The 25,294-nt window shown below is 41.8% G+C and overlaps 1 protein-coding gene and 1 long non-coding RNA gene across 2 annotated transcripts in view; one reads left to right on the top strand and one right to left on the bottom strand.

The window, feature by feature from the left end:
* Positions 1 to 13,164, bottom strand: part of LOC143815691 (uncharacterized) — a 90,304-nt gene extending 77,140 nt beyond the window's left edge. The window contains exons 1-2 of the long non-coding RNA XR_013223786.1: positions 13,124 to 13,164; positions 10,289 to 10,363 (exon numbers count right to left, since the gene is read on the bottom strand). This is a non-coding gene — a long non-coding RNA (uncharacterized LOC143815691). The remainder of the gene's footprint in view (positions 1 to 10,288; positions 10,364 to 13,123) is intronic.
* Positions 13,165 to 17,000: 3,836 nt separating this feature from the next.
* Positions 17,001 to 25,294, top strand: part of LAMB3 (laminin subunit beta 3) — a 75,066-nt gene continuing 66,772 nt past the window's right edge. The window contains exons 1-3 of the mRNA XM_077295203.1: positions 17,001 to 17,136; positions 19,040 to 19,088; positions 20,532 to 20,686. Of these exons, the coding sequence (XP_077151318.1) occupies positions 19,064 to 19,088; positions 20,532 to 20,686 (180 nt within the window). The 5' untranslated portion in view covers positions 17,001 to 17,136; positions 19,040 to 19,063. The remainder of the gene's footprint in view (positions 17,137 to 19,039; positions 19,089 to 20,531; positions 20,687 to 25,294) is intronic.

Raw genomic sequence — 25,294 nt, 5'->3', positions numbered from 1 at the left:
TCTGTTCCCTCACTCCACCCCTCCTCGGCTTGCTGTACGCATTCTTCGCCGTGAATCTCGAAGAGCGCATACAGATTTTGCGCGTGCACATTGCAATGTGACCTTGCGCATGCGCAGTATGCTTGCCCAACTGCGGGCAAAGCCAAACAGAAGTACGGCGCCGTACTGGCGCATGCCCAATGGGACTAAAAAATAAAGTAAAAAAATATATATTTTTTTGTCCCATTGGGGGACTTGAACCTTCGCATCTGATCGATTATACTAGCAATACCACTGTATTGCAATATATAGGGAAAATCACCATTTCCTCTGAAGCTCATATGCTCATATACGCAAAGGGGTTAGTTGAAGGACTGTTGTTTTAGACAATGCCAGTGCAATGTGATAAAGTGAGCAGACTATAGAGACAGATGTTCCCATGAAGAACTAATGTTCAGTGTTGTTGTGCTCAGCTGAGGAGGCAGACACAGGGGCAGATTATAATAAGGGCAATCTGGAGCGACTTCCTGGGGCCTGACTGCCCCTATTATATTTTGTGCGCAGCACGGTGACTCAGGGATGGATTCTTCCAACTCTACTTCATGCCTGATACAATATCCACATCTTAAAGAATAACCGTCATTTTTGTTTTTCAGAAATCATTAGTACATGTGAAAATAAGGAACTTTGTAATGAATATTATTGCAGAAATCTGCTTCTTTCGGCACCAACTGTCATCTCCTATCTTCCTATCTTCCTAATGGGAAAATCTGTCACCACTAGTGTTGAGCGATACCTTCCGATATTAAAAAGTATCGGTATCGGATTTGATCGACCGATATCCAAAAAATATCGGATATCGCCGATACCGATACCCGATACCAATACAAGTCAATGGGACACAAATATCGGAAGCTATCCTGGATGGTTCCCAGGGTCTGAAGGAGAGGAAACTCTCCTTCAGGCCCTGGGATCCATATTCATGTTAAAAATAAAGAATAAAAATAAAAAATATGGATATACTCACCCCTCCGACGGACCCTGGCTCTCACCGGTGGAAGCGTCTGCCTCCGTTCCTAAGAATGCAGTGAGTGAAAGACCTTCGATGACGTCGCAGTCACATGAGCGGTCATGTGAGCGGTCGCGTGACCGTGACGTCATCGCAGGTCCTTCACTCACTGCAAAAATATCGGAACTCGGTATCGGAATTCCGATACAGCGAATATCGGCCGATACCCGATATTTGCAGTATTGGAATGCTCAACACTAGTCAATACAGAATACAAATGCACAACAGCTTCATTAAGCACAATTTTGTGCACCTGCCTTTTCTAGATCTCCCTGCCCTCCTGCCCTTATCGAAATATCTTTTTCTTCAGGTTTGATCATATACAGTATGTTCTTACTGTTGTTTGTTTCTTAATTTAGCATTCTTTTAACACCCTTATACAAGGAAGGGCAATCACTTATTCACACAGGACCCTGTAGGTTTGGATTTCTTTTTACCATAATAATAAAGACCTTCATTTTAAAACTGCATTTTTTGTTTATGTCTGTTATCTTTGTCTAATATTTAAATTTGTTTGGTGATCTGAAACATTTAAGTGTGACAAACATGCAATAGAAATAGAAAATCAGGAAGGGTGCAAACACTTTTTCACACAACTGTCTATCAAGCCACAACTGTGGTTATTCTAGAGTTGAAGCGGTGGAGTTGAAGGAACACTTTTTCACTAGGTGTCCTGTAATCGGCATACAGTTTTAACTACAATGATGATTTACACGACACTTTAATCCCTTAACGACCAGTTATGTTTGGTTTTGCATTTTCATTTTTTTTCTCCCCTTCTTCCCAGAGCCATAACTTTTTTATTTTTTCCGTCAAAATGGTCATGTGAGGGCCTGTTTTTTGCGGGACAAGTTGTACTTTTGAACGACACCATTAGTTTTACCATGCCGTGTACTCGTCGAAAATGGGAAAAAAATTCCAAGTGCGGTGAAATTGCAAAAAAATGCAATCCCACAGTTGTATTTTTTTTCTCGCCATGTTCACTAAATGCTAAAACTAACCTGACATTATGATTCTCCAGGTCACTGTAAGTTGATACACCCCAAACATTTCTAGGTTCTTTTTATTTAGGTGGTGAAAAAAAATGCCAAAAGTTGAAAAATAAAAAAATTGTGCCATTTTTTGAAACTCGTAGAGTCTCGATTTTTCGTGATGTTGGGTTGGGCTTATTTTTTGCGTGCCGAACTGACGTTTTTAATGATTCCATTTTGGTGCAGATACAACCTTTTGATCGTCCGTTATTGCATTTCGATGCAATGTTGTGGTGACCAAAAAGACGTAATTCTGGCGTTTTTAATTTTTTTCTCGTTACGCCGTTTATCGATCTGGCTAATTCTTTTTTTTTTAAAGATAGACCAGGCGATTCTGAATACCAAATATGTGTATGCTTTTTTTAATTATTTTATTTTGAATGGGGCAAAAGGGGGTTGATTTGAACTTTTAGATTTTTTTATTTTTGAAATATTTTTTAAAACATTTCTTTTTACTTTTTGCATGCTTCAATAGTCTCCATGGGAGACTAGAAGCTGCACTTGTCCGATCGACTCTGCTACATACAGGCAATGATCAGATCGCTTGTATGTAGCAGAATTGCTGACTTGCTTATAGCAATCCTGCAGTGACAACCATAGAGGTCTGCAGGAGACCTCTGGTTGTCATGCCAACCCATCGGTGACTCGCAATCACGTGACGGGGTCACCGATGGGCGGATTTCCAGTCCGATTACTGGGAGCGCATGTTAAATGCCACTGTCAGAGTTTGTCAGACTGTTTTGGGCACATGTCAGCTGTTCAAAACAGCTGACATGTGCCGGGAAAGATGTGGTAACAGGGAAATCATCATTGGTAAGAGTAAAAATGTTGGTCTGTGCAGTTCAGGTAAATGGTTTTACCCCAAGTACATCTGATACGTCTAATGGAACCCTTGATTATTGCATCAGATGTACCTGAGACAACACGTGATTTGCCAAGGTTGATTACTTTGAGGGATACTATTCAGAGGGTTCAATATTTCTGAGACTAGTCAGTAAAACCACTTGCTATATTAGTTGTGGTGAGGTATTCAAATAGTTGTTGTTTGATTGGTTTGTGAATTTTGCTAAATAACCAAATTTGCAATGAGGGTTGAATAACTTTGATTGCAAATGTATACATTGATGTGTGTGGTGCAAATAAAGATATATGGCAATCATATAGTCTACAGCTGAGCATACATGAGCAGTGCATGTTTGCAACAACAAATCAAGGTTTCATATTTTAACCTCCTTACATACTAAACTAAAGGGGTCTTCCTGTTAGAAGTCATCCTTAATCCATAGACTAGATGATAACTGCTAGATCAGTTGTGGATCCAACCACTGTGTCCCCAAAATCATCAGAATGGGACACTTCTATCCCCTACTCAAATGGAGGAGAGATTGCACAGTACCGTTCTATTCATTCTTCATGGGACTGAAGGGGATATCAGTGTACACATCCCTCAGGATACTTCTTTTTGTTAGAAGAAAATTTTTAAAGTTGACTGATCCAGTGTGAGCCCATTGGTATTATGACCAATGTTTTAGGTACTTTTGTGAAAACAATAAAATGTTAGGGCTGTAGACAATCATAGACAATTGTAAAATGAATGAGTTCACAGGGTTTATGACACACTTTTTCTGAACAATAAGAATTTAAAGGTTAATCTTGTATTTAAATTTCACTTATGACGTACACACTGTTTGGGTTGAGCGTTATCATAACAATAATTAACTAGGCTAACATATAATTTCTCAACACCTCCTTTTATGACTTCTCTCTCATTTGAACTCTTGCTATGTACTCATGCATATACAGGTGTTCGAAGCTGCAGTTCAGATCCACTTGGGCAGTTGGTGACGCAGCATAGTTGGTACAGCTCTCCGCGGCTAGAGCTAGGCCCCAGGGCAGATATAGGTTTAAAGTCAATCTTGGTGAATGTTGTGGTGCAGGACAGGTGACGCAGCGAATAATTCCGAGGACACCTTGGAGTGCAGTTTCCACACTTTACTCACAGTTCGGATGTTATTCCCCAGTCAGGGTGCTGTGTCCTCCAGGACAGTGACCCAGCCAGCTCTCAAGTAGTTTGGGGTGCACTCCACCAGAACCCCGTTGTTATTGGCCTTCTCTGGCCGTCTCTCTGCGTGGCTCTCTCCTCTCCTTCCCTGTGCCTTCACTCAGTGTCTCAAGCCAGCAACCTCGGATCTTGTCGGGCAATGTCCTCTTGGTCCCCTTGACCCTATGTGGCTGCCTTTTCAGCGAGTGTGAGTGGTTGTGGCTGTGGCACAAACAGATATCACAGCTTCCGGCTGGCTAGCTGAGCCTTGCAGTTCTCCACTAGTCTGGGGGCCGGTTGCCCCACTGCGACCTGGTCCCTCTATCCGACTACAGTCAGCATGGATGCGGGCCCCACGGGTGGATTCCTCACTACCCATGCCCCTAGGACCCCTTTCTCTCTTCCTTCTGTCAAGGGCTTCTCTCTATCTTCCTTGCTTCCTCTCTATGTCCTCTGATGCTGGGATGATCAAGTCCCCAGCTACTCTCTCACGTCTCCTCTGCTCCACTCCTTCTCACAGACTGACTAATTTTCTAGACCTTTCCTGGCTCCTCCTACTATTTCCATGACAACCCCTCTAACTGTCAGTCTCTCCACTTCCTCCACCAACACCCTGTACCTACCTCCTCCTGGGCCCTGAGAGGTCTGGTGTTGGATGTAAGTGTCTGGGTTCTGGGCAGTGCCCCTTCGTTAATCAAGAGCGGGGGGGCGTGGCCTAGCAGGAGATGTGAGAGGACGCATGCCGGACCTCTCCCGCTGCCTGGCCGCTGATCCGGTAATATCAGAGGCGCCGCCGAACGCCACATACCGGTGGAGGAACTCCTGAGTGCCCGGAGAGTGGGGGGAGCTGACCGCGCTGTGCGCACACAGCAGGATGACAAGAAGGAGGCAGAAAGAAGTTGGGATGGCGGGCAGCACGCGCTCCCAAGATGGCACCGACAGTGCTGCTGAAGATGCGGCAAAAGCAAGTGCTGCATACCAGAAGAGGCTGGAGGTCATCGCCAGGTTGGAGCAGTATGCGAGGACAGAGGAGGCAGGACGGATGAAGCAGGGAGCCGCTGGAAAGGTGATAGAAGAGGAGGGGATCTCAGGGGAGCAGGTTGGGACGAGGTCTGGGGCACAGGCAGAGGGGATGGTGAGTGGATCCCCTATAACACCTATTACTACACCAGATGTGAGAAATCCTCCATTGAAAGATGTAGCTGAGCTGACTCCAGAATATGTTTCACAAATGGAGACTGGCAGTGCTGATGGGACTGGGGAGCCAACCCTGAAGGATATATTTTCTGCAGTATTATTCTGCAAAACTGCATTGACAACCCTAACTGTCCAGGTGGACGACCTTAAAGGGGAAGTTGCCTCTTTTCGCACAGCTGTGCATAAAATGGAGGGGAGAGTTGAACTGTTGGAGGAACGTGTGGGAGGTGCGGAAGATCAGATTGCTGAAATGGCAAAGAGAGAGAAAAAATATGTCCAGCGCATTGCGGAGTTAGAGTTTAAAACCGATGATTTGGAGAATCGTTCGCGCAGGAGCAACTTGAGAATTATTGGTGTACCTGAAAAGGCAGAAGGAAATAATCCCACTGAGTTCATAGAGACATGGCTAAAAACTAAGGTTGGAGGGGACAGTCTCACAAACCTTTTTGCGGTTGAAAGAGCTCACCGGGTGCCGACTAGACCTCTGCCCCCTGGCTCCGCCCCACGGACCTTTCTAGCTAAAATCCTAAATTACAGAGACCGGAATATTCTGCTACGGAAGGCCAGAAATATGGAGGAATTGACTATTGACGGCAACCGAGTATCTATATATCCTGACTATTCTACAATTGTACAGAAGCTCAGGATGAAGTTTGGAGAGGCTAAAAGACGATTGCGTGAATTAGGACTGGCCTATTCTATGCTGTATCCGGCTAAATTACGTGTGGTGGCCATGGACAGGGTTCACTTTCTTCAAAATCCTGAAGAAGTGTCACATTGGCTGGACTTGAATACCAAACGTATTGGAGCAGAAAAAACCCGCTGAAGAGGTTTAAATGCAGTCTTCTGGCTATTGTGATAGATGGGGGAGAGAAAATTGAGTTGATGGTTAATAGTGATCTGTTACTAAAAGAATTTGGGGTATGGTCCTTGTGCGCTAGGGTTGTGTTCGGCGGCGCAACTGTTTATATATCCTGTTTCTAAAGGGCGGGGGGAGGAACGACTGGAAGATAGAGGGAAATCTATTTGTGGTGGTATCGGCTTTTGAGCCACTGCTGGGATAGCAACAGCGCGTTCCCCTTTCTCATACAGAGAGGGAGTAGGAGTTTATATGTTGATTGTTATAACGTTGTTGGGGGAGAAGTTATTAAGGGAAGGGAAGGGTAGGGTTAGGGGTTATTTTGTAATAATGAGGGGCTGGGGGTAGGTTTGGGTAGGAGGGCCCAGTTTAGGGGGGTAAAGAAGACCAATGGGAAAAAGAGAAGGTTAACTATTATGCAAAATGATGGGAGATAGAGTTAAAATTTTGAGCTGGAACATTAGAGGATTATCGAATGTTACAAAACGTAAGGCTATTTTGCAGTATATTGTAAAACAGAGACCCTCGCTGGTGTGCCTTCAAGAAACTCACTTAGTAAAGGAAAAAAACGGTATATTGGATAAGAGATGGGTGAGGAAGGCTTACCATTAGTGTTGAGCATTCCGATACTGCAAGTATCGGGTATCGGCCGATACTTGCTGTATCGGAATTCCGATACCGAGATCCGATATTTTTGTGATATCGGGTATCGGTATCGAAACAACATTAATGTAAAAATGTGTAAAAGAGAGAATTAAAATAAAAAATATTGCTATACTCACCTCTCCGACGCAGCCTGCACCTTACCGAGGGAAGCGGCAGCGTTCTTTGTTTAAAATTCGCGCTTTTCTTTCCTTTACGTGAGTCCCGGCTTGTGATTGGTTGCGTGCCGCCCATGTGACCGGGACGCAACCAATCACAGCAAGCCGTGACGTAATTTCAGGTCCTTCAGGATTTTAAAATTACGTTCCGGCGTTGTGATTGGTTGCGTCGCAGTCACATGGGAGACGCAACCAATCACAGCAAGCCGTGACGTAATTTCAGGTCCTTAAGGATTTTAAAATTACGTCCCGGCTTTGTGATTGGTCCGCGTCCCGGCAACATGGCCGCCATTAACCAATCACAAGCCGTGACGTCACGGGAGGCTGGACACGCGCGCTTTTTAAAATGGGCGCGTGTCCAGCCTCCCGTGACGTCCCGGCTTGTGATTGGTTGCGCCGCGGTCAACCAATCACAAGCCGGGAGGCTGGACACGCGCCCATTTTAAAATTTTAAAATGCGCGCGTGTCCAGCCTCCCGGCTTGTGATTGGTTGACCGCGGCGCAACCAATCACAAGCCGGGACGTCACGGGAGGCTGGACACGCGCCCATCTTTTAAATCAAAAACATAAATGTACCCTGTTTATGTGTATGGATACTGATGTCTTTATTTTGCACAATAAAAATATCTGATTTAAAAAAAAAAAAAAAATCAAGAGCGGAGCACCACACCTCATTTGAGGTGCAGTACCTCTGTGGCGACTGGACCTCAGGAGCGCCACACACTCAATACTTGGTTGTGGCTTCTTTTGCATCAATTACTGCATCAATGTGGCGTGGCATGGAGGCAATCAGCCTGTGGCACTGCTGAGGTGTTATGGAAGCCCAGGTTGCTTTGATAGCAGCATTCAGTTTGTATGCATTGTGGGGTCTGGTGTCTCTCATCTTCCTCTTGACAATACCCCATAGATTCGCTATGGGGTTAAGGTCAGGCGAGTTTGCTGGCCAATCAAGCTCAGTGATACTGGTGTTTTTAAACCAGATATTGGTATTTTGGGCAGTGTGGACAGGTGCCAAATCCTGCTTGAGAATGAAATTTCCATCTCCAAAAAGCTTGTCAGCAGAGGGAAGCATGAAGTGCTCTAAAATTTCCTGGTAGATGGCTGCGCTGACTTTGGTCTTGATAAAACATAGTGGACCTACACCAGTAGATGACATCGCTCCCCAACCCATCACTGATTGTGGAAACTTTACACTAGACCTCAAGCAGCTTAGACTGTATGCCTCTCAACTCTATCTCTAGACTCAGGCATATTGAATTCCAAACAAAATGCAAAATTTACTTCCATCTGAAAACAACACCTTGGACCATTGAGCAACAGTCCCGTACTTTTTCTTCTTGGCTCAGGTAAGAAGCTTCTGGCTTTGTCTATTGGTCATGAGTGGCTTGACACAAGGAATGCAACACTTGTAGCCTATGTCCTGGATATGTCTGTGGGTGGTGGCTCTTGAACCAATGACTCCAGCAACAGTCCCATCCTTATGAATGTCCCCAAAATTTTTGAATGGCTTTTTATTAACAACTAGACTGTGGCCCGATTCTAATGCATCGGGTATTCTAGAATATGCATGTCCCCGTAGTATATGGACAATGATGATTCCAGAATTCACGGCAGACTGTGCCCGTCGCTGATTGGTCGAGGCAACCTTTATGACATCATCGTCGCCATGGCAACCATTATGACATCTACGTCGATACTGTGCCCGTCGCTGATTGGTCGAGGCGAATTCATGGCAGACTGTGCCCGTCACTGATTGGTCGAGGCAACCTTTATGACATCATCGTCGCCATGTTGTGCCCGTCTCTGATTGGTCGAGGCCTGGCGGCCTCGACCAATCAGAGACGCGGGATTTCCAGGACAGACAGACAGACAGACAGAAAGACAGACAGACAGACAGACGGAAAAACCCTTAGACAATTATATATATAGATCCTTTCAAGGCTGCAGTTATACCGGTTGTTTGTGCACCTTTTTCAACCACACTTTTTCCTTCCACTCAACTTTCCATTAATATGCTTGGATACAGCACTCCGGAACAGCCAGATTCCTTAGCAATGACCTTTTCTGGCTTACCACTCTAGTGGAGTGTGTCAATGACTGCCTACTAGACATCTGACAAGTCAGCAGTAGTGTTGAGCGATACCTTCCGATACTTGAAAGTATCGGTATCGGATAGTATCGGCCGATACCCGAAAAATATCGGATATCGCCGATACCGATACCCGATACCATCACAAGTCAATGGGACTCAAGTATCGGAAGGTATCCTGGATGGTTCCCAGGGTCTGAAGGAGAGGAAACTCTCCTTCAGGCCCTGGGATCCATATTCATGTAAAAAATAAAGAATTAAAATAAAAAATATGGATATACTCACCTGTCCGGCGGCCCCTGGACCTTACCGCTGTTAACCGGCAGCCTCCGTTCCTAAGAATGAGGAGTTTAGGACCTTAGATGATGTCGCGGCTGACGTCGCGGCTTGTGATTGGTCGCGTGACCGCTCATGTGACCGCTCACGCGACCAATCACAAGCCACGACGTCATCGCAGGTCCTAAACTCCTCATTCTTAGGAACGGAGGCTGCCGGTTAACAGCGGTAAGGTCCAGGGGCCGCCGGACGGGTGAATATATCCATATTTTTTATTTTAATTCTTTATTTTTTACATGAATATGGATCCCAGGGCCTGAAGGAGAGTCTCCTCTCCTCCAGACCCTGGGAACCATACACTGGGAACTTCCGATTCCGATTTCCGATATCATAAAAATATCGGAACTCTGTATCGGAATTCCGATACCACAAGTATCGGCCGATACCCGATACTTGCGGTATCGGAATGCTCAACACTAGTCAGCAGTCTTCCCCATGATTGTGGAGCTTACTGAACAGACTAAAGGACGTTTTTAAATGCTTAGGAAGCCTTTGCAAGTGTTTTTGTTAATTATTCTAGCTTACTGAGATAATGACTTTTGGGTTTTCATTGGCTGTAAGTCATAATCATCAACATTAAAATAAATAAACAATTGAAATACATCACTCTGTTTGTAATGACTCTATATATGAGTTTCACTTTTTGTATTGAAGAACTGAAATGAATTAACTTTTTGATATTCTAATTTTGAGAGAATTTTTGAATGGCTTTTTATTAACAATCCTTTCAAGGCTGCAGTTATACCAGTTGCTTGTGCACCTTTTTCAACCACACTTTTTCCTTCCACTCAACTTTCCATTAATATGCTTGGATACAGCACTCCGTGAACAGCCAGATTCCTTAGCAATGACCTTTTCTGGCTTACCATTCTTATGGAGTGTGTCAATGACTGCCTTCTGGACATCTGACAAGTCAGCAGTCTTCCCCATGATTGTGGAGCCTACGGAACAGATTAAAGGACCTTTTTAAATGCTTAGGAAGCCTTTGCAAGTGTTTTTGTTAATTATTCTAGCTTACTGAGAAAATGACTTTTGGGTTTTCATTGGCTGTAAGTCATAATCATCAACATTAACAGAAATAAACAATTGAAATACATGGCTCTGTTTGTAATGACTCTACATATGAGTTTCACTTTTTGTATTGAAGAACTGAAATAAATTAACTTTTTGATGATATTCTAATATTGAGAGAAGAACCTGTACAATAAATTTCTCCAAGTCCACCATAGAACCCTGCCAAATCATCTATACATCATCAATGTAACGGCCCCAAAATTGCACATGTTGAATGAGTGGGATGGGGTCTGTAAGAAAAGTTTCCATCTCCCATAGGCCCAGGAACAAATTTGAATATGAGGGTGCACAAGCCGCTTCCATGGTGATTCCCTGGAGCTGGAGGTAAAAAGAATCTTTGAAGAGGAAAAAAATATGTGTGAGGGCAAATGACAGTAAATTCAAGATCAAATTACTTTTATCCATATCAAAGTTGTTCATATGGCAGAAAGTTCTTACTGCCTGTAATCTCTTATTGTGCTTAAAGTAAGCGTGCAGCGATTCCTCACTGCAAGTCACAAGGAACACATCAGGTTCCAGATGGATGCCATCCAACTTGAGCAGAACATCCTTATTATCTTTAATAAAAGACAGAACATTTTCCACCATAGGTTTTAGATAGAAATCGATCAGTTTGCATGTAGGCTTGCATAGATTGTTATTACCTGATACTATGGGCCGCCCAGGGGGGTTCTACGGGTCCTTGTCTATTGTTGGTAATAAATAGACTGCAATCGTGGGATCTTTTATAGTAAGTCGTTCAATTTGATTTTTAGTGAGTATACCCTTCTCTTTGGCTCTATCAAGGATGGTGAGTAGTTGGCCTCTATATTGTGACAGTGGATTATGGGTGAATTTTTTGTAGCACATTGGGTTACGTAGATGTTTAAACATTTCACGTTCATACATTATAATTAGCCAAACAACCACATTGCCCCCTTTGTCAGAAGGTTTTATCACAACTTTCTTCAAGTTCATGAGTTGCTTAAGAGAAAGGCGTTATGTCTTTGTAAGATTATCATTCTAAATGGATTCAGGGATTTTTCTATGGTCACATTTCGACAAGTAGACACAATAATTTCTGGGGAAATATAGTTAATCTAGGGAGTAATGGGTGGGTACTCACGCTGTTCTTGTTTAACTTGTTCTTGGAAAAATTTCTCAATGGTTCGCAAGGCCTGTTGTTTTGACACGGTGTCAAAGTCATACTTTTCATTGGCCCTATCAAAGATCTTTTTGAAATTTTATTTTCTACCAAAAGAATAAATGTCTTTCATGGCTGAAAAAAAGTAAAATTTTTCACTAGGTGAAAAAGAAAGACAAAGACTTAGCACATCTATTCGTTCGTTTGTCAGGACAATTGAAGGCAAGTTGATTACCCTCAGTTGAAGGCTCCATTAGTTTTGGCATCATCCCGGTCTGATGTCTTTTATTGTACAGTTTTCTATTGTTTTCAATCTCCCGTTTCCTAAAAAGATACGGTTGAGTTCTTGTGCTTTACCCAGCAGATTCAGTGCTGACAAATGATAATAAAATAGCTTGTAAAGAGCTACATGCACACATAATTTTTTATTAGTATGGTTTGCTTATACGTGGCAATGCCAAGTATGTGTATGCTTTTATTATTTTTTTATGTCTTTTTTTAACTTTATCTTTATTTCTTTTGCTTAGTCCTGATATGAGGCAAAGCTACAACACCCAGAATAGCTATTACTTAAACTAGGGCATTCTGCTGTATGGAACATTGGAAACAGTTGCTGTCCCTTAAAAAAACACTTGATAAATGGAGTGCCAGGGTTTGTACCCCTAACAAATCGAATACAGATGTCTTATATTACTGATAGGCCATAAATACTATAAAACTAGTTAAGCCCCTTTACCAATCGCCATACTATTTGTTCTCATCAATATGAAGGCACATTCAGTGATTTATAATACAGCAGTGTCATATCCTCCTGCTGTGGACTGCTGGACATACGGTTGACAATATGGATGAATATCGTCTGGGTTTTCTGGGCAAAAGTCAGTAACTCGGGGGGGGGGGGTCATCTGGTGCTGATGGTGTAAAATGTACTACAGATCAAGCAATGTGTTGTGGCTTCTGCTTAAGTTCTCACAATAAGAAATTGATGTGTTTTTGACATTGCGAATTTTCACTGCACCAAGAAAAGCAACGTCTGAGAGTTCCAGCAAAGTGGATGGGATTTATATCGATCTCATGCCCATGGTGTTTTTTTTACATTTTTTTATTTTACGTATTTGTAAACTGACTCATGGAGATAAAAAAGCATAGCTGAAAAAAATACAATAAAAACGCACTCAAAAACTCAATGAAAAGTAAAGTAATTTAGCAAATTGGTTATGAACGTATTGAAAACCATGATACAAGTGTGAAAACGGTTAAACAGTGAACAAAATACACGGCGACAGCTCAGTATTAATTGTTCTCAGAATATGAAGAATTCTCTGTACGGGTTATAGTAAATTGCATTTTTCTGATATTTATGAACATTTTACAACTGATATCTTTTAGCGCCTATGGACACCCCCAGCTTTTGGTAGCTGTGTTCCCTGAAATTGTTTGTTTGCAGTAACTTAGGGAAGTGACTTCACTCCGGCTATGTGTAATAGAAGCAGATTTTCGTTACCTGAGTGCAGACAACAGACACACCCTGGGAGGTGCAGCGATGGAGACTACACACCGAGCAGTACAGGAAATCACCCAGTCAGATCATGAGATCTTTTCTACCTCCAGGGCATGTTATTTGTGTCATTAGGGTGGTGTCCTGTACTTCTTCTGCAATGTAACATTAACTATTTCTTCCCACAAGTCCTGCTCCAGCTAGTATGGAGGATGGGGTTTGGTCATCTATTTTGACTGTCAGATGTGAGGTAAATTAATGAGATTTAGGGCTCATGCAGACGAATGTAATAATCGTTGTTTTGATGGGTCACACTCAGACCAATGTTATTCTATGGGGACATGCAAGTATCCAACTTTTTTCCTCAGACAGAGGTTTTCCGGGGAAAAGAAATCGCTGCATGGCCAAGTTTGATCCAATACTCGCATTGCACTTGGCCATGCAAGTCAATGAGTTTGTGGAAATAATGGACTGCACTTGGATGACATCTGAGTGCAGTCCAATTTCCACAGACTGACACAATGGAGAAGATAGAGACATTTATTTCTCCATCTTCTCATCCAAGAGAATCTGATCACATTGTGACCACACTGATCAAACGCTGGCTTGGTGTTGCAGTGGTCAGTTTTGTGGCGGCTTTGTCACCACCGTCTTTTTGTTTTTAACTGTATATATAAAATATAATGAATGAATGGCTTCCATATAATAGCCGCTTTACAACTTGCGAATACTGAAGTGGTTGAAGTTCAGCAAGAAGGAACATGTGTACAGCAAGTTGTTTTGACAACTTCTTTTTAGCGTTTTTATAGTGATTTTTAAGGTGAATTTCAAGCGGAATCCACTGAAATAGATGTTGTTAGCACATAACCTGAAAGGAAAACTCTTTCTTTCCCACAACAACCAATTACAGTGCAGCTTTCATTTTAACAGAGCTGTTTAAAAATTAAAAGCTGAACCCTGATTGCTTCCTGTGAGCAACAAGAAAAGGTTGCCAATTTTAACAATCTGGTAAAAAAAAGAAGCAATTTTCAATAAGGTAATTGAAGTTATAGCATCCATTCATATATGAACAATGAAAAGTCCTAGAAAAAAAAGGTTATCGAGTAAGGCCTCATACGAGGACCAGTTTTGCTCTTATTTTGCCCCTTCTACTATTCTGCTTTTTCTGTCTTCTAAGTCCGCCATATGGGCCTTTTACTTAGTGCTAATTTGTATGGTCTTACCAGGGGGTAGGACTCACAAGATTCTCTTGGGGCATGTTTTAGGCTGCTCTGCATTCTTACCCTGTGAGCCACACCCCCTTGTAAAATCCCCCCAAATTTGTGCTAAACAAAATGGCCCCAATTTCTGGAAATGTATGGTAAATTTAAAATAAATTAAATCTGGATTACTCTGGTGAGCAGCGAGAATAATGTAAAAGCAAAGATCGATCACTTGTGACTTGATGACAGGTCCTCTTTAAAGGATTATTCCCCAAGAATCAAGTAGTTTCCTATCCATTGAATAAGGAATAACTTGCTGATTGCTGGGGGTCCAGTGATCCTGAGATTGGGGCTTTGGAACCCCGTGAACGAGACCTTCTGCATCACCTTTCGTCAGAGAAGAGGTGCTCGGGTTTGTACAGTAGAGTCTCGTTCCCTGGTTTGTAGAGCAGTCAACATGGAGCACGTTCTCAGTTATCCTCAGATACTGGTTAGCCAAACACTCGTTCAGCCAACAGTTATCGCTCCTGACTTTCCCAACTTTGCATGCACAATACTTCTCTTGCCCAACATCCTCTATCAGAGTAGAGTCAGGAGGTCTGCATGGGCTTTAGATGGATGGCTAATCCCACCAAAGTAGGTGAGTCTGACCAACTTATAATTTGATGTGTTTTTTGACTACAGCTGATCCTTCCACTCAGACAATTCAACCCTTGTGCCAACATTTCCGCTGCAGTCATATGTACGATCACTGTAGATAAAGGTGAATCAACTGTATGAAGCCAAGAACATTCAGATGAAATAACAGCAGACTTATATCTGCGTTGAGGTAATTTATTAATATAGCTTAGTTTAATAAATGTCTTTTTACCTCCTGGGTGATATGACCTGGATGCATTAACAAATCCTGGAAGACCAGATAAGCAGGTTACAAATCCTCATGTAAACTTTACCTGCCAGCCCCATCCTGCCCTGACATTACCTGGCAGAGCATTGTTCTTCATATAAACAAGGTAAAGTGGCACATTAGACGGTTAAAGAGTTTCTCCAGTTTCCATAGACCTCTGTCTCCAGCTACAGTGTAAAACAAAATCTTTGCTACACTCACCGGGTCCATCGCTGATTCTGGTGTCTGTTACGGTCTGCAGCGCTAACATCATGTATATAGATAGCACTGCGGCCAGTTAGCTCAACATCTCCCCCGGGTTTGATGGCACAAGCTACTAAAATCCGCTGAGCTCACTGCAGTGACATTGACGTGATGTCATCACTGCAGACAACAACAGACACTGCAAGCAGTGTCATAGGCTATGTGTTGGACCCAGGGAGGGTGAGTAAAGATTATTTTTTTTTAAAATTAACTGCAACCAGGAGTCATGGGTTTCCCCAAAACTGGAAAACCCCTTTAATCTTCTTCTTCTTCTTAAATTATTATGCATTTGTTAAGAAGGTAACATTTTTGGAAGATATATAGACATTTCATCATATTCAATTTGTGAAATAGTTTTTTACATTTTTGTCTCATTCAGCACTTTGTACTTACCTTCCTCATACATAAAGTGGCCAACTCATTGAGGCTGGCATTGCGCACAGGCTCCCTTGAGTATGATGCACCTAGTTTCTTAGAGTCATACACCACTTAATGAATTAGACTCATTTCTGAACTGGTGTGTGCCTCCAGCAGAATTGTACTTCAGTAGGGTATCGTGGCATAACTTTTCATGAATAAGGTGGGCAGGTGTAGCCATGTCCCATTCCACCCATGCTTTGCCCATTTTGGCAAAACTGTACAGGTCCGGCATGAAATTAAGGTGTTTTACGCCAGAAAATTAGCGAAAATACCTTGATAAATCAAGAGCAAGGGATTTTGCTGCCCACAAACAGCCTCAACAATGGAAAAACATTTCTAGATTTATGTTATATATCATTTTCATATTTTTTTTAGTCCACTTATATTTCTATCGTTGGCTGCCAACTCCTAACATGACTCCATAAATAGTAAGTAAAATCTTATACAAAGACATACTGATAGGGAATGGAGATTGTGAGCCCCAAAGGAGACAGTGCCGATAATGTCTGTAAAGTGGTGCGGAGTATGATCTTGCAATAAAAGTGAGTAAAATAAATAAATAAAAAATAAAATACAATGGTCTACATATGTGCAGAACTTCAACAGAATATTCTATGTATTATGAAAAGACCAAACTACATTGCGTCTCTTCTAATAACTTTGAGGTCCGACGCAAAGAATCGAAGGTTTTACACCTATTTCCACTGAAGACTTTTGGTTTCTTTCTTCACTTATTGGGCTGCTCTAGTGAAGCTTTAGCCAGGGCGGAAACTTCACACCAACTGCCTATCTTAGCAGCCTCATATCATCGGTATATGTTGAAGAACGTAGAGTACTTTCCAGCTCTTCTCCCAAAATGTGCAGTTAGCTCCTAAGTGCTATAGGCCGGTTCACACCTGGGGGTGAGTGATAGACCCATGATGAATAATTGTCAAAGTGCCAGGAAGACTTGCACGCTACGGAGGTACAGTATTATATACAGTATCCTGTACATAAGAGTACCTGTACTGCCTGGAGTTGGAGCAGGCATGCCGTGTCTAGGATGAGGTATGTGATGAGTAACCGTGTTTGGGTGTGTGCGTCTGATGAGGATACTGACACACTCCCTTATCACAGAGACTGCGGACGCTTCTAGGTGAGCCCTGCTTTAAAAAGCCAGCTCAAGGAAGGAAAAGTGCAGTTGGGATTTGGGGTGGAGAAAGAGACAAGCTCCCAGAAGACGATATTAGAGAAAAGTGAAAGTCCAGGTGAGTCTCACAATGCTGTGAGCTATGAATAATAACTGTGCTTCTGTCTACAGGGACGTCTGATACACATTATAGGGAATTACCTAGCTGGCTCTTCCGACATATCAATGGATATATAATATATTACTCGTCTGTTAGGAGGGTTCCTAACACTACTGAGCTCTGTGCTTGTGGAATTGACATACAGAATACAAGGAGACTAATGGGTCATTTTAATCCTCAATCAACAAAATAGTCCTAAAGGATAAACCAAAACAATCCACTGATTGAGTTTCCACCATATTTGACAGTCAGCCTTGTAAGTATGGAGATATGGCCAATAGCACCATGTATCTATCTCAGGGTCTTGTGTCCTTATAAGGTGCGACTTTCACATGCTATGACTAAGGGCTTCAGCCAGAAACGTACATCAGAATGGGCACGTTTTTTTAATTCTTTGGACACCCCTCTTTTAACCATGTGCAATAAAGCTACATATTTTTATTCCTACGGCCAAGTAGATCCTTTTCTTCCTTTTTTGTCAAGGTGCGACTTTAGTGTGCATAACAAATAGAAGATTTTCCAGCCAATTCTTGATTAAAATATTTCAAAAACTTTTATTCCTTGGCATTCACAATAATTACAAGCAAGATGTAGTTTCCTACACATTCCAGACTAAAAAAAACTCCTTAATCATGGATGATGGGTCCTTATAAGATATGACTATAGTGTGCCCTAAAAAGGTGTAGGTCCGGTGACTGATATGTGACTGTCCTAAAGACACTCAAGGTAGTCAACGACATTTGTTGGCAAGCCTACACAATTTTTTGGTGGGGTTTGACAACAATCTAATGTCTATGACAAGCTTGGATTATAAGCACAGCATGTGCAAAATTGGCTGGATTCGCCAACAAATATCTAATGACCTTTAGGGCTCTTAGTAGACCATTTTATGATTATTGACAAAATATTACCTGACACGATATTCTCACCCCCCAAAAACACTAAAGGACACCAGAAGGATCCATAGAGTAATCTTGTCCTCTGGACAACTGACCAACTCTAGATCTTTCATTTAAATTTCCAGTTTTGAAACTCCTGTATGAATTACCCGGTCAAGTTCTAATATTTGCTACACGTCTGCCATGTTTGTCCGATGTAGTTTATTCATGATCTTGTAATCACCAGGAATATAATCTGTTACATTACATGCAGAATGGTTGCTTTGCGTCAAAGCTGTTAACATACATATTCAAGTTAGATAAGTCATAGTTAACTTGCTATAATTTACTTCTCCTGTCTCATTTAAAGGAGTTGTCCAAGTCTCAGAACACTTTTTTTTTAACTTAAATGCATGTCATTTTTGCGAATGAGTTTCATTGAAAATTTTGCATCGTTTATTGTTTTGTTTCCCTGCATATTTTACTTTTGCATGGTCTCTATTGTCATAAATTAGCTAAAAGGATCTCAGAAAAAGACATATAAAAAGTTACAGTAAAACTTCCGCGTGAGATCTCATAATGGGCTGATGGAATCTCAATTAACTCTACAGCCAGCAATACACAGTGCAACATCGAGGCTACAGAAGGAAAATAGCGCAACATTTTTGATGAAACCCAATTGGAAAAATATTTCTTAGCATCAATTACATGCATTTAAGTCAAAATAAAAAAGTTGTCTCAACAGATGGACAACCCCTTAAAAATAAGGAGCAAATCTGGTATGTACGCCCGTGCATGTTGATATCTATCTGGTTCCTCTGTGAAGCCACACATGATGCATGGGCTCTATAACTAGAGCCTTTCTATACAAAATATTCCGAATTAGGTTCTAATTACATAGGACTTTTATAAAAACAGATGGTTCTTAGCAGTAACGAGCAGAACAGAGAATCTTATGGCGTTATTCTGAATTTCATTCACAGGTGTTCAGAGCTCGGGAACAAAGGATGTGGTTCTGCATCATACTGCTAGGTAAGGCTTTGTACTATGTGCCTTCAGGGCAGATTATTCTCCACTAATTATACGTATTGTGCTTTTCATGGAAAATATTTTGTGCATGCCTAAAATAGGGAATGTTTTAAGGATTCTCATGCATCTATTAAAGGGAACCTGTCAGCAGGTTTGTAGACCCCAAAGTAACATCATCACAGTAAAGTAGCTGTAACGATGATAACTTCCATACCTTTACATTACGATGTCACTGTTGTCTTATAATCCATTGGTGAATTCGTATACAAATATTCAGGAGAAAAAAAGCTGCCAAAGCACTAAAAGATGTAAAAACGAGCTTTGATGACTCAAATATGCATGGAAAAAAATGGGCATCGTGTGCATGAGATTTTAGAAATCTTGTTCACTTTGCTGGTAAAGTAAAACACTGCATTTTTTTCCCCCCTGAAAGCAAGGGGCAAAAACGCAATTGGTGAACAAGCCCTTATTTAGCATTGATAAAACTTTATTGATAGTCATGTGCATTTTTAGTTTATCGACTGTAAAAACACACTAAAAATGCAAAGATATTTTTTTACATGCGGTCTTTTCTCAACTCAACTCAGTCTATGGAGAAAAATTTGTAAATAAAACTCATATTTACTGCAAAAACACATCTGCAGGTCTGTTTATGCTGCGTAACAGGACATGAGATTTCTATAAATCCCATCCACTTGGCTGGAACTATAATAAATTTAGTTTTTTTGCACAGTGAAACTATGTAGAGTCACAAACGCACCATATACTCATCGTGGGAACCTAGTGTAAAGGCTATATTCCCAAGCATGTATACAGTCATATAGGAGCTGTTCTCTGGAGTTCCTGGCTGGATAGGGGCGTAATCACAAGCCACATCCAATGGCTTCAGACATATGCACAATGTATAGGTGAAGGCAAGTTCTGTACACCTCAGCTTCGCTGCGCATGCACCGGCGGTGACTTGTGATACCCGGCCTGAGGAATATCAACAAAACAAAAAGAATGAGCCAGTCTGACTTCTCCCATGGACAGCTCAGATCCCATAACCATGAATACACTCTTCAAACCTTTTTTTGTGCAAACATCATACCTGGCTGAAAGGAAAAAAATATTAGGGAGCTGTCACTCTCTTGGCTAATGGTGGCTTGAGAACCTAAATCTATAAACCAGGTTCCCTTGAGGGATCATGCAGACGACCAAGCAAATCAGTCCGAGCATGGATTCCTCAATTACTTGTAGCCAGAAAACATGAAAAAAAGTATTCATTAAAGATCATTATTCCTATAGAAAATTTAGCAAAATTAATTTCTAAGATCTTTCATGGTAAATAGAAAATTCAAAGAACCATATTGCATTTATACATTTTCCATTAGATATCCAGTATATTTTGCAATTATTTTATCAATAATGTAGATTTTACATTTTATTATTATTTATTTTATGTAGGTTTTGCATCACTTGTAAATGCACAGCAAGACTGTTCTCGTGGAGGATGTTATCCTGCAATAGGAGATCTTCTTGTTGGAAGAACGGATTTCCTGAGGGCTTCTTCCACTTGTGGAATGGAAAGGCCAGAAACTTCCTGCACTCCCTTTGGAGAGGTTGGTGCACTCATTCTGCATATAAGCTTCCATTCTTTTAGACTCTTGATTGTTCAGAAGTGGTTGTATGTGTCTGTGTGTAAGCTAAGCTGGATCAATTCTCAGAGGATAAAATCTTGTCAATATCAGATCAGGGTGGTCTGACTTGTGTAGCCATGTTGATTAGATGTTCAAAGGGACAGATGTGCTTTTGTGAGTACTGCCGTAACTTCAATGTTTACAATGCTAGGGGTCTCAATCTAAAATGGGTTCCAGAATTGCTTCAAAAATTTCTGTTAGGGCGAAGGCCACATTGTTAAATTTAGACTGGGGGCTGAATGGTGACTTTGGCCCTGATAGAGACCAAGTCCCCTCAACTGCGGTCCTGAATATAGGTGCACCATAATATATAAGTAGCCCCTGTGCAACCTTCCACTCAAAAATTAATGCTCTGTGCCTCCCATTAACTATAATTAGCCTATTTTCCCCAATCCAATAAAAATATTAGTTATTTATTCACAATGCTTCTCTCCCTACCCAATTCATTAAAAGTCACTGTCCTGTCCAACAAATTCATTGCAATTACATGTCTTCTTTCCTAACCCTATCCCCAATTCATTGCAATTATATGTCCTCTCTCCCACCCCCACCCCCAGTTTATTACAATTGCACCCCCATTTTATTACTATTGCTCCTCAGATGTGTGGGCCTCTTCTGGCCAGGCACCTGCTTAATTACGCAGACATCCAGCATGATGTTATCACGAACACACCAGGAAGGAAGCCGAGATTGTGACTTGCCTAGCAATTCACGCCACCAAAGGAGCTAAAAGGAGCTAAAAAATTCTGCAAGGCGGGCAATCGGATCATGGACCTCCCCTCAGCCCTGGACTCTGGAGGCTAATCCAGATTGCCCTCATTATAATCCATCCCTAGCTGCAAAAACTTGTGTTATGGTATGCAGGCTGCATGTTTGAGACCCATGGTCTAAGTCTAGTTTGTTGTGGTTCTACAAGGTGATTAGGACAACTTCCCAATATCACACTACACAATTACTAAGTACATGTCATGCAGATAGATGGGACAATGTAAGTGTTGAAGGCTTCAGTGCTTGTACAGCTGGTCAAGACAGAGTCAGAAACCCTACCGATGTGATACCGATGGCCTACACTAACAACAAGCCATCAATGTTGTAAACCCAGAAAACTCCTTGACTTATTGTACATTAAACGTTATCTCCCCTTGACCTGTTACCTTGGAGAATATTAGCCATCGCAGACACACTGATGGTGTTATTCAATATCATTTGGCAATTGAAGTTGCAGTTATTGCTGTTGAGCGAGACAGCCGTCCTGAAATCTCACTATTGTCAGCAAGTCTATTTTTAATATGTAACCTTTCATACACTTACATAACTTCCACTTGATAACTGTTTAATATGGGTTGTGTGACTAGGGGCGGATTTCCATGCCTAGGGCAGAGCAGTTCACGAAGAAAGTAGCTTAGAGGACGCTGCCCCTTGCACACAGTTAAACAGTAGAAATGGCAGACTTATTTTGCAAATCGCGTCTGCTCTTTCTGACCCTTGGAGAGGAATTGGGGTTGCTTTTTTTCCCTTATTCATTTAATATGATTGCCTTGTGCTTTAGTTGGCAGATTAGTTTCTCTCCAAAAACCAGACTTGGGTACACGTGCTTGTCGCTATGCTCGCTATAACCTGAAGTGACATAAATATACAAATGTACAATAGGGTTATGTAGTCTTCTTTATTGAATATCACATCGTTATTGCCATATATGTATTTTAGGTCATCTTATGCAAATGGAAAAAAGGAAATTACCAAAAAATTTATTTCTTTATGATATAATGTTTACTTGCAATTATGCCTGTTTTTTCTAGAAGTTCTACTTTATAAAGTTATTCTTTGTTTTGCACTGATGAGAGGCGACAAACCTGAAACAGTTGGAGTTAAAATGATATCATCTCTGTATCCTGTAGTTGGAAATAACTCAGGAACGCACAGGGTTAAAATTATAGGACTGCAGAGGCAACAGTTGCATTTTAGCCCTTGTGAGTGAGAGGACCCAGTGGCCCATCTGGCACAAGAGAGGACAGCAGTACTATAGCTAGCAAGTGGTAAGAAACTGTTTTACAGATGTTACAGTGAGACTCAGGTACTAGAAGTTAGATGTCTGCTTCTTAAAGGAATTGTCTGACGTTCTTGAATGGTTAAAATTGCAACGTTCTTGTAAAGCAGAACTGGAGAACCTCAAGCCCGAGGGCCATTTACGGCCCTCGATGATCTTTTCTCCGGCCTCCGGGCAGATTCCTGTGGACCACAGTGCTTGGGCTGGCAGCTGTGTTTTGATGGCCACTGGCCCAATAATGTCTTCTTGCTCTGTGAGTGCGAGCACGTAATGTTCACCACTGAACCCTGAGGCGCATGCAATGAAAGGTTACGTCCTGATAACAGTACCAGCATCAGGGCATACTTTGTGGGCGGAGTTAGTGTGCAATTTGTATGGCCCCAAAGAATATCCAAATGGTTCCTCACCCTTGTTGTAAAGACAATCAATTTTACAATTTAGCTCTTATGAAAAATCCTCTCTGTTCTTAAGAACGGGCTGATTTATAATTCTAGGTTGTCGGTTGCCTAGGCTACTGAATTCCCTGACGTTTCAGATTGGCTGGTTACCTTGGCAAAGACCATGTGGTGCTTTCAGGCTCCATGCTTCCCAGTGCTGCAGAGGCAGAGCTGCTTCTGCTAGCAGCATGGGAGACAGTTAGGAGAAGCGGCGCACTGTGCAGACATGCCGCTGATCCGAATTGTCAATCTTCAAGAGTGCACCACTTCACTGCCTCCCAGATTCCTGATCACAGAAGAATAGGACACTCATTTGGTGGGAACTTTTCAGAACATTTTACCCTTAGAAACTATGGAACCATTTATATCGTTCTATAGCCCTTTAAAAGATAAGCTAGTCAATCCCTTTATAGCTCCAAAGTACTGCTCCAGCAGCGAGAGATCACATTTTGAACTTGTGTCTGGAAGTGCATTGGGGTGTGACGATGCACTTGTAGCTTCTCATCTCACACTGCATTTCCTGCCTACAAGCTGATTGACCGGTCAATTGATCTGGTACACTGCCACTGACCAGTCAATCAGCCAGGGGAGGGCCCTGCTAGGTAGGAAGCTGAGAAACTAGAAGTGCATCCCCACACCCCAAAGCAATATTATATAGTCACCAGACTAATATGAAATATTAGGACAGGTAAGCAATTGTATTGGTAATTACTGATTAAGTAAATGTTGTAGAGCATCTTGTACAGAACTCTTGTCTATGTTACATGTCTTCTCAAGCATTGAGTTACCAGACCGTTGCAGAACTTTTCATACAGAGCTCCTGGATATTCCATACAGTCTATATTATACAGTATGTGTCTCTATGCAGTCAGTTATAGAATGTTGCATATATATATTTTATACAGAGGGCCTAGTGGGGTTTACCAGGGTAAGGTGATGTGGAGCGGCTGGCGCCACTTGCGCATTATTAGAGTGCCAACCTCCAGGGTCCGGTAGGACATACACTAGATGAAAATAGGGCTATCTCCCCTGCGTATACGTGAGAGTCCTGGTTTTTGTTTTTACAAAGACTAATGTTTTCCGCTAGAGAGATATTTATGTGGGATATTGGATATACTAATGGTTTCTAGCCCCTCTAGGTTTTAATGAGTATTAAATAACGGAATTGTTTTAAAAGTGTTTTTCCTGTGAATAGTCATATTACGCTTATACTAACCGGTGTCCTTGTTTTCTTTTTCTCAGACATAGCATTTCTAGACTTATTTAAATGGAATCTGTCAGCAGGATTTCACCCCCAAACTGTTTATATGCACATGGTACCTCTGTCAAGGACAAGTCCAGCAATATCTTTACATGGCCAGTCCATTCCTCCATTAGTGGGAAACCAGTGTTTGAATTGTTATGTAGATGACACTGTAGATCTGAAGCCTCTGTCACTCCAGCTCTATTCCAGTCCCAGCAACGCCTCCTCCTACTTGAGTGACAGCTTTTTTGCTTAGAGCATAGAGGCTGTATGTCAAGCAAGAAGATGTGGCGCTGGGTGGGTAATAGAGCTGGAGTGACTGAGGCTTCAGATCTACTATAGTCCTTCAGCATCATTTGCATTTCAAATCAGATGTTGATATCTCTGTATCGGAGGAACAGATTGGCCATGTAAAGTTATTGTTGGACTTGTTGGACATAGTTTGGGATGTGAAATCCTGCTGACAGTTTCCCTTTAAATATTTTACACCACTTTTTTTGGCTTCTAGTAATGCAATGTATACACTCACCGGCCACTTTATTAGGTACACCTGTCCAACTTCTTGTTAACACTTAATTTCTAATCAACCAATCACATGGCGGCAACTCAGTGCATTTAGGCATATAGACATGGTCAAGACAATCTCCTGCAGTTCAAACCGAGCATCAGTATGGGGAAGAAAGGTGATTTGAGTGCCTTTGAACGTGGCATGGTTGTTGGTGCCAGAAGGGCTGGTCTGAGTATTTCAGAAACTGCTGATCTACTGGGATTTTCACGCACAACCATCTCTAGGGTTTACAGAG

The sequence above is a fragment of the Ranitomeya variabilis genome, chromosome 3 (genome assembly GCF_051348905.1).
Source record: "Ranitomeya variabilis isolate aRanVar5 chromosome 3, aRanVar5.hap1, whole genome shotgun sequence".
Lineage (NCBI taxonomy): Eukaryota > Metazoa > Chordata > Amphibia > Anura > Dendrobatidae > Ranitomeya > Ranitomeya variabilis.
Note: the sequence above shows the minus strand (reverse complement) of the source record. Positions and strands in the feature narration are given on the sequence as shown.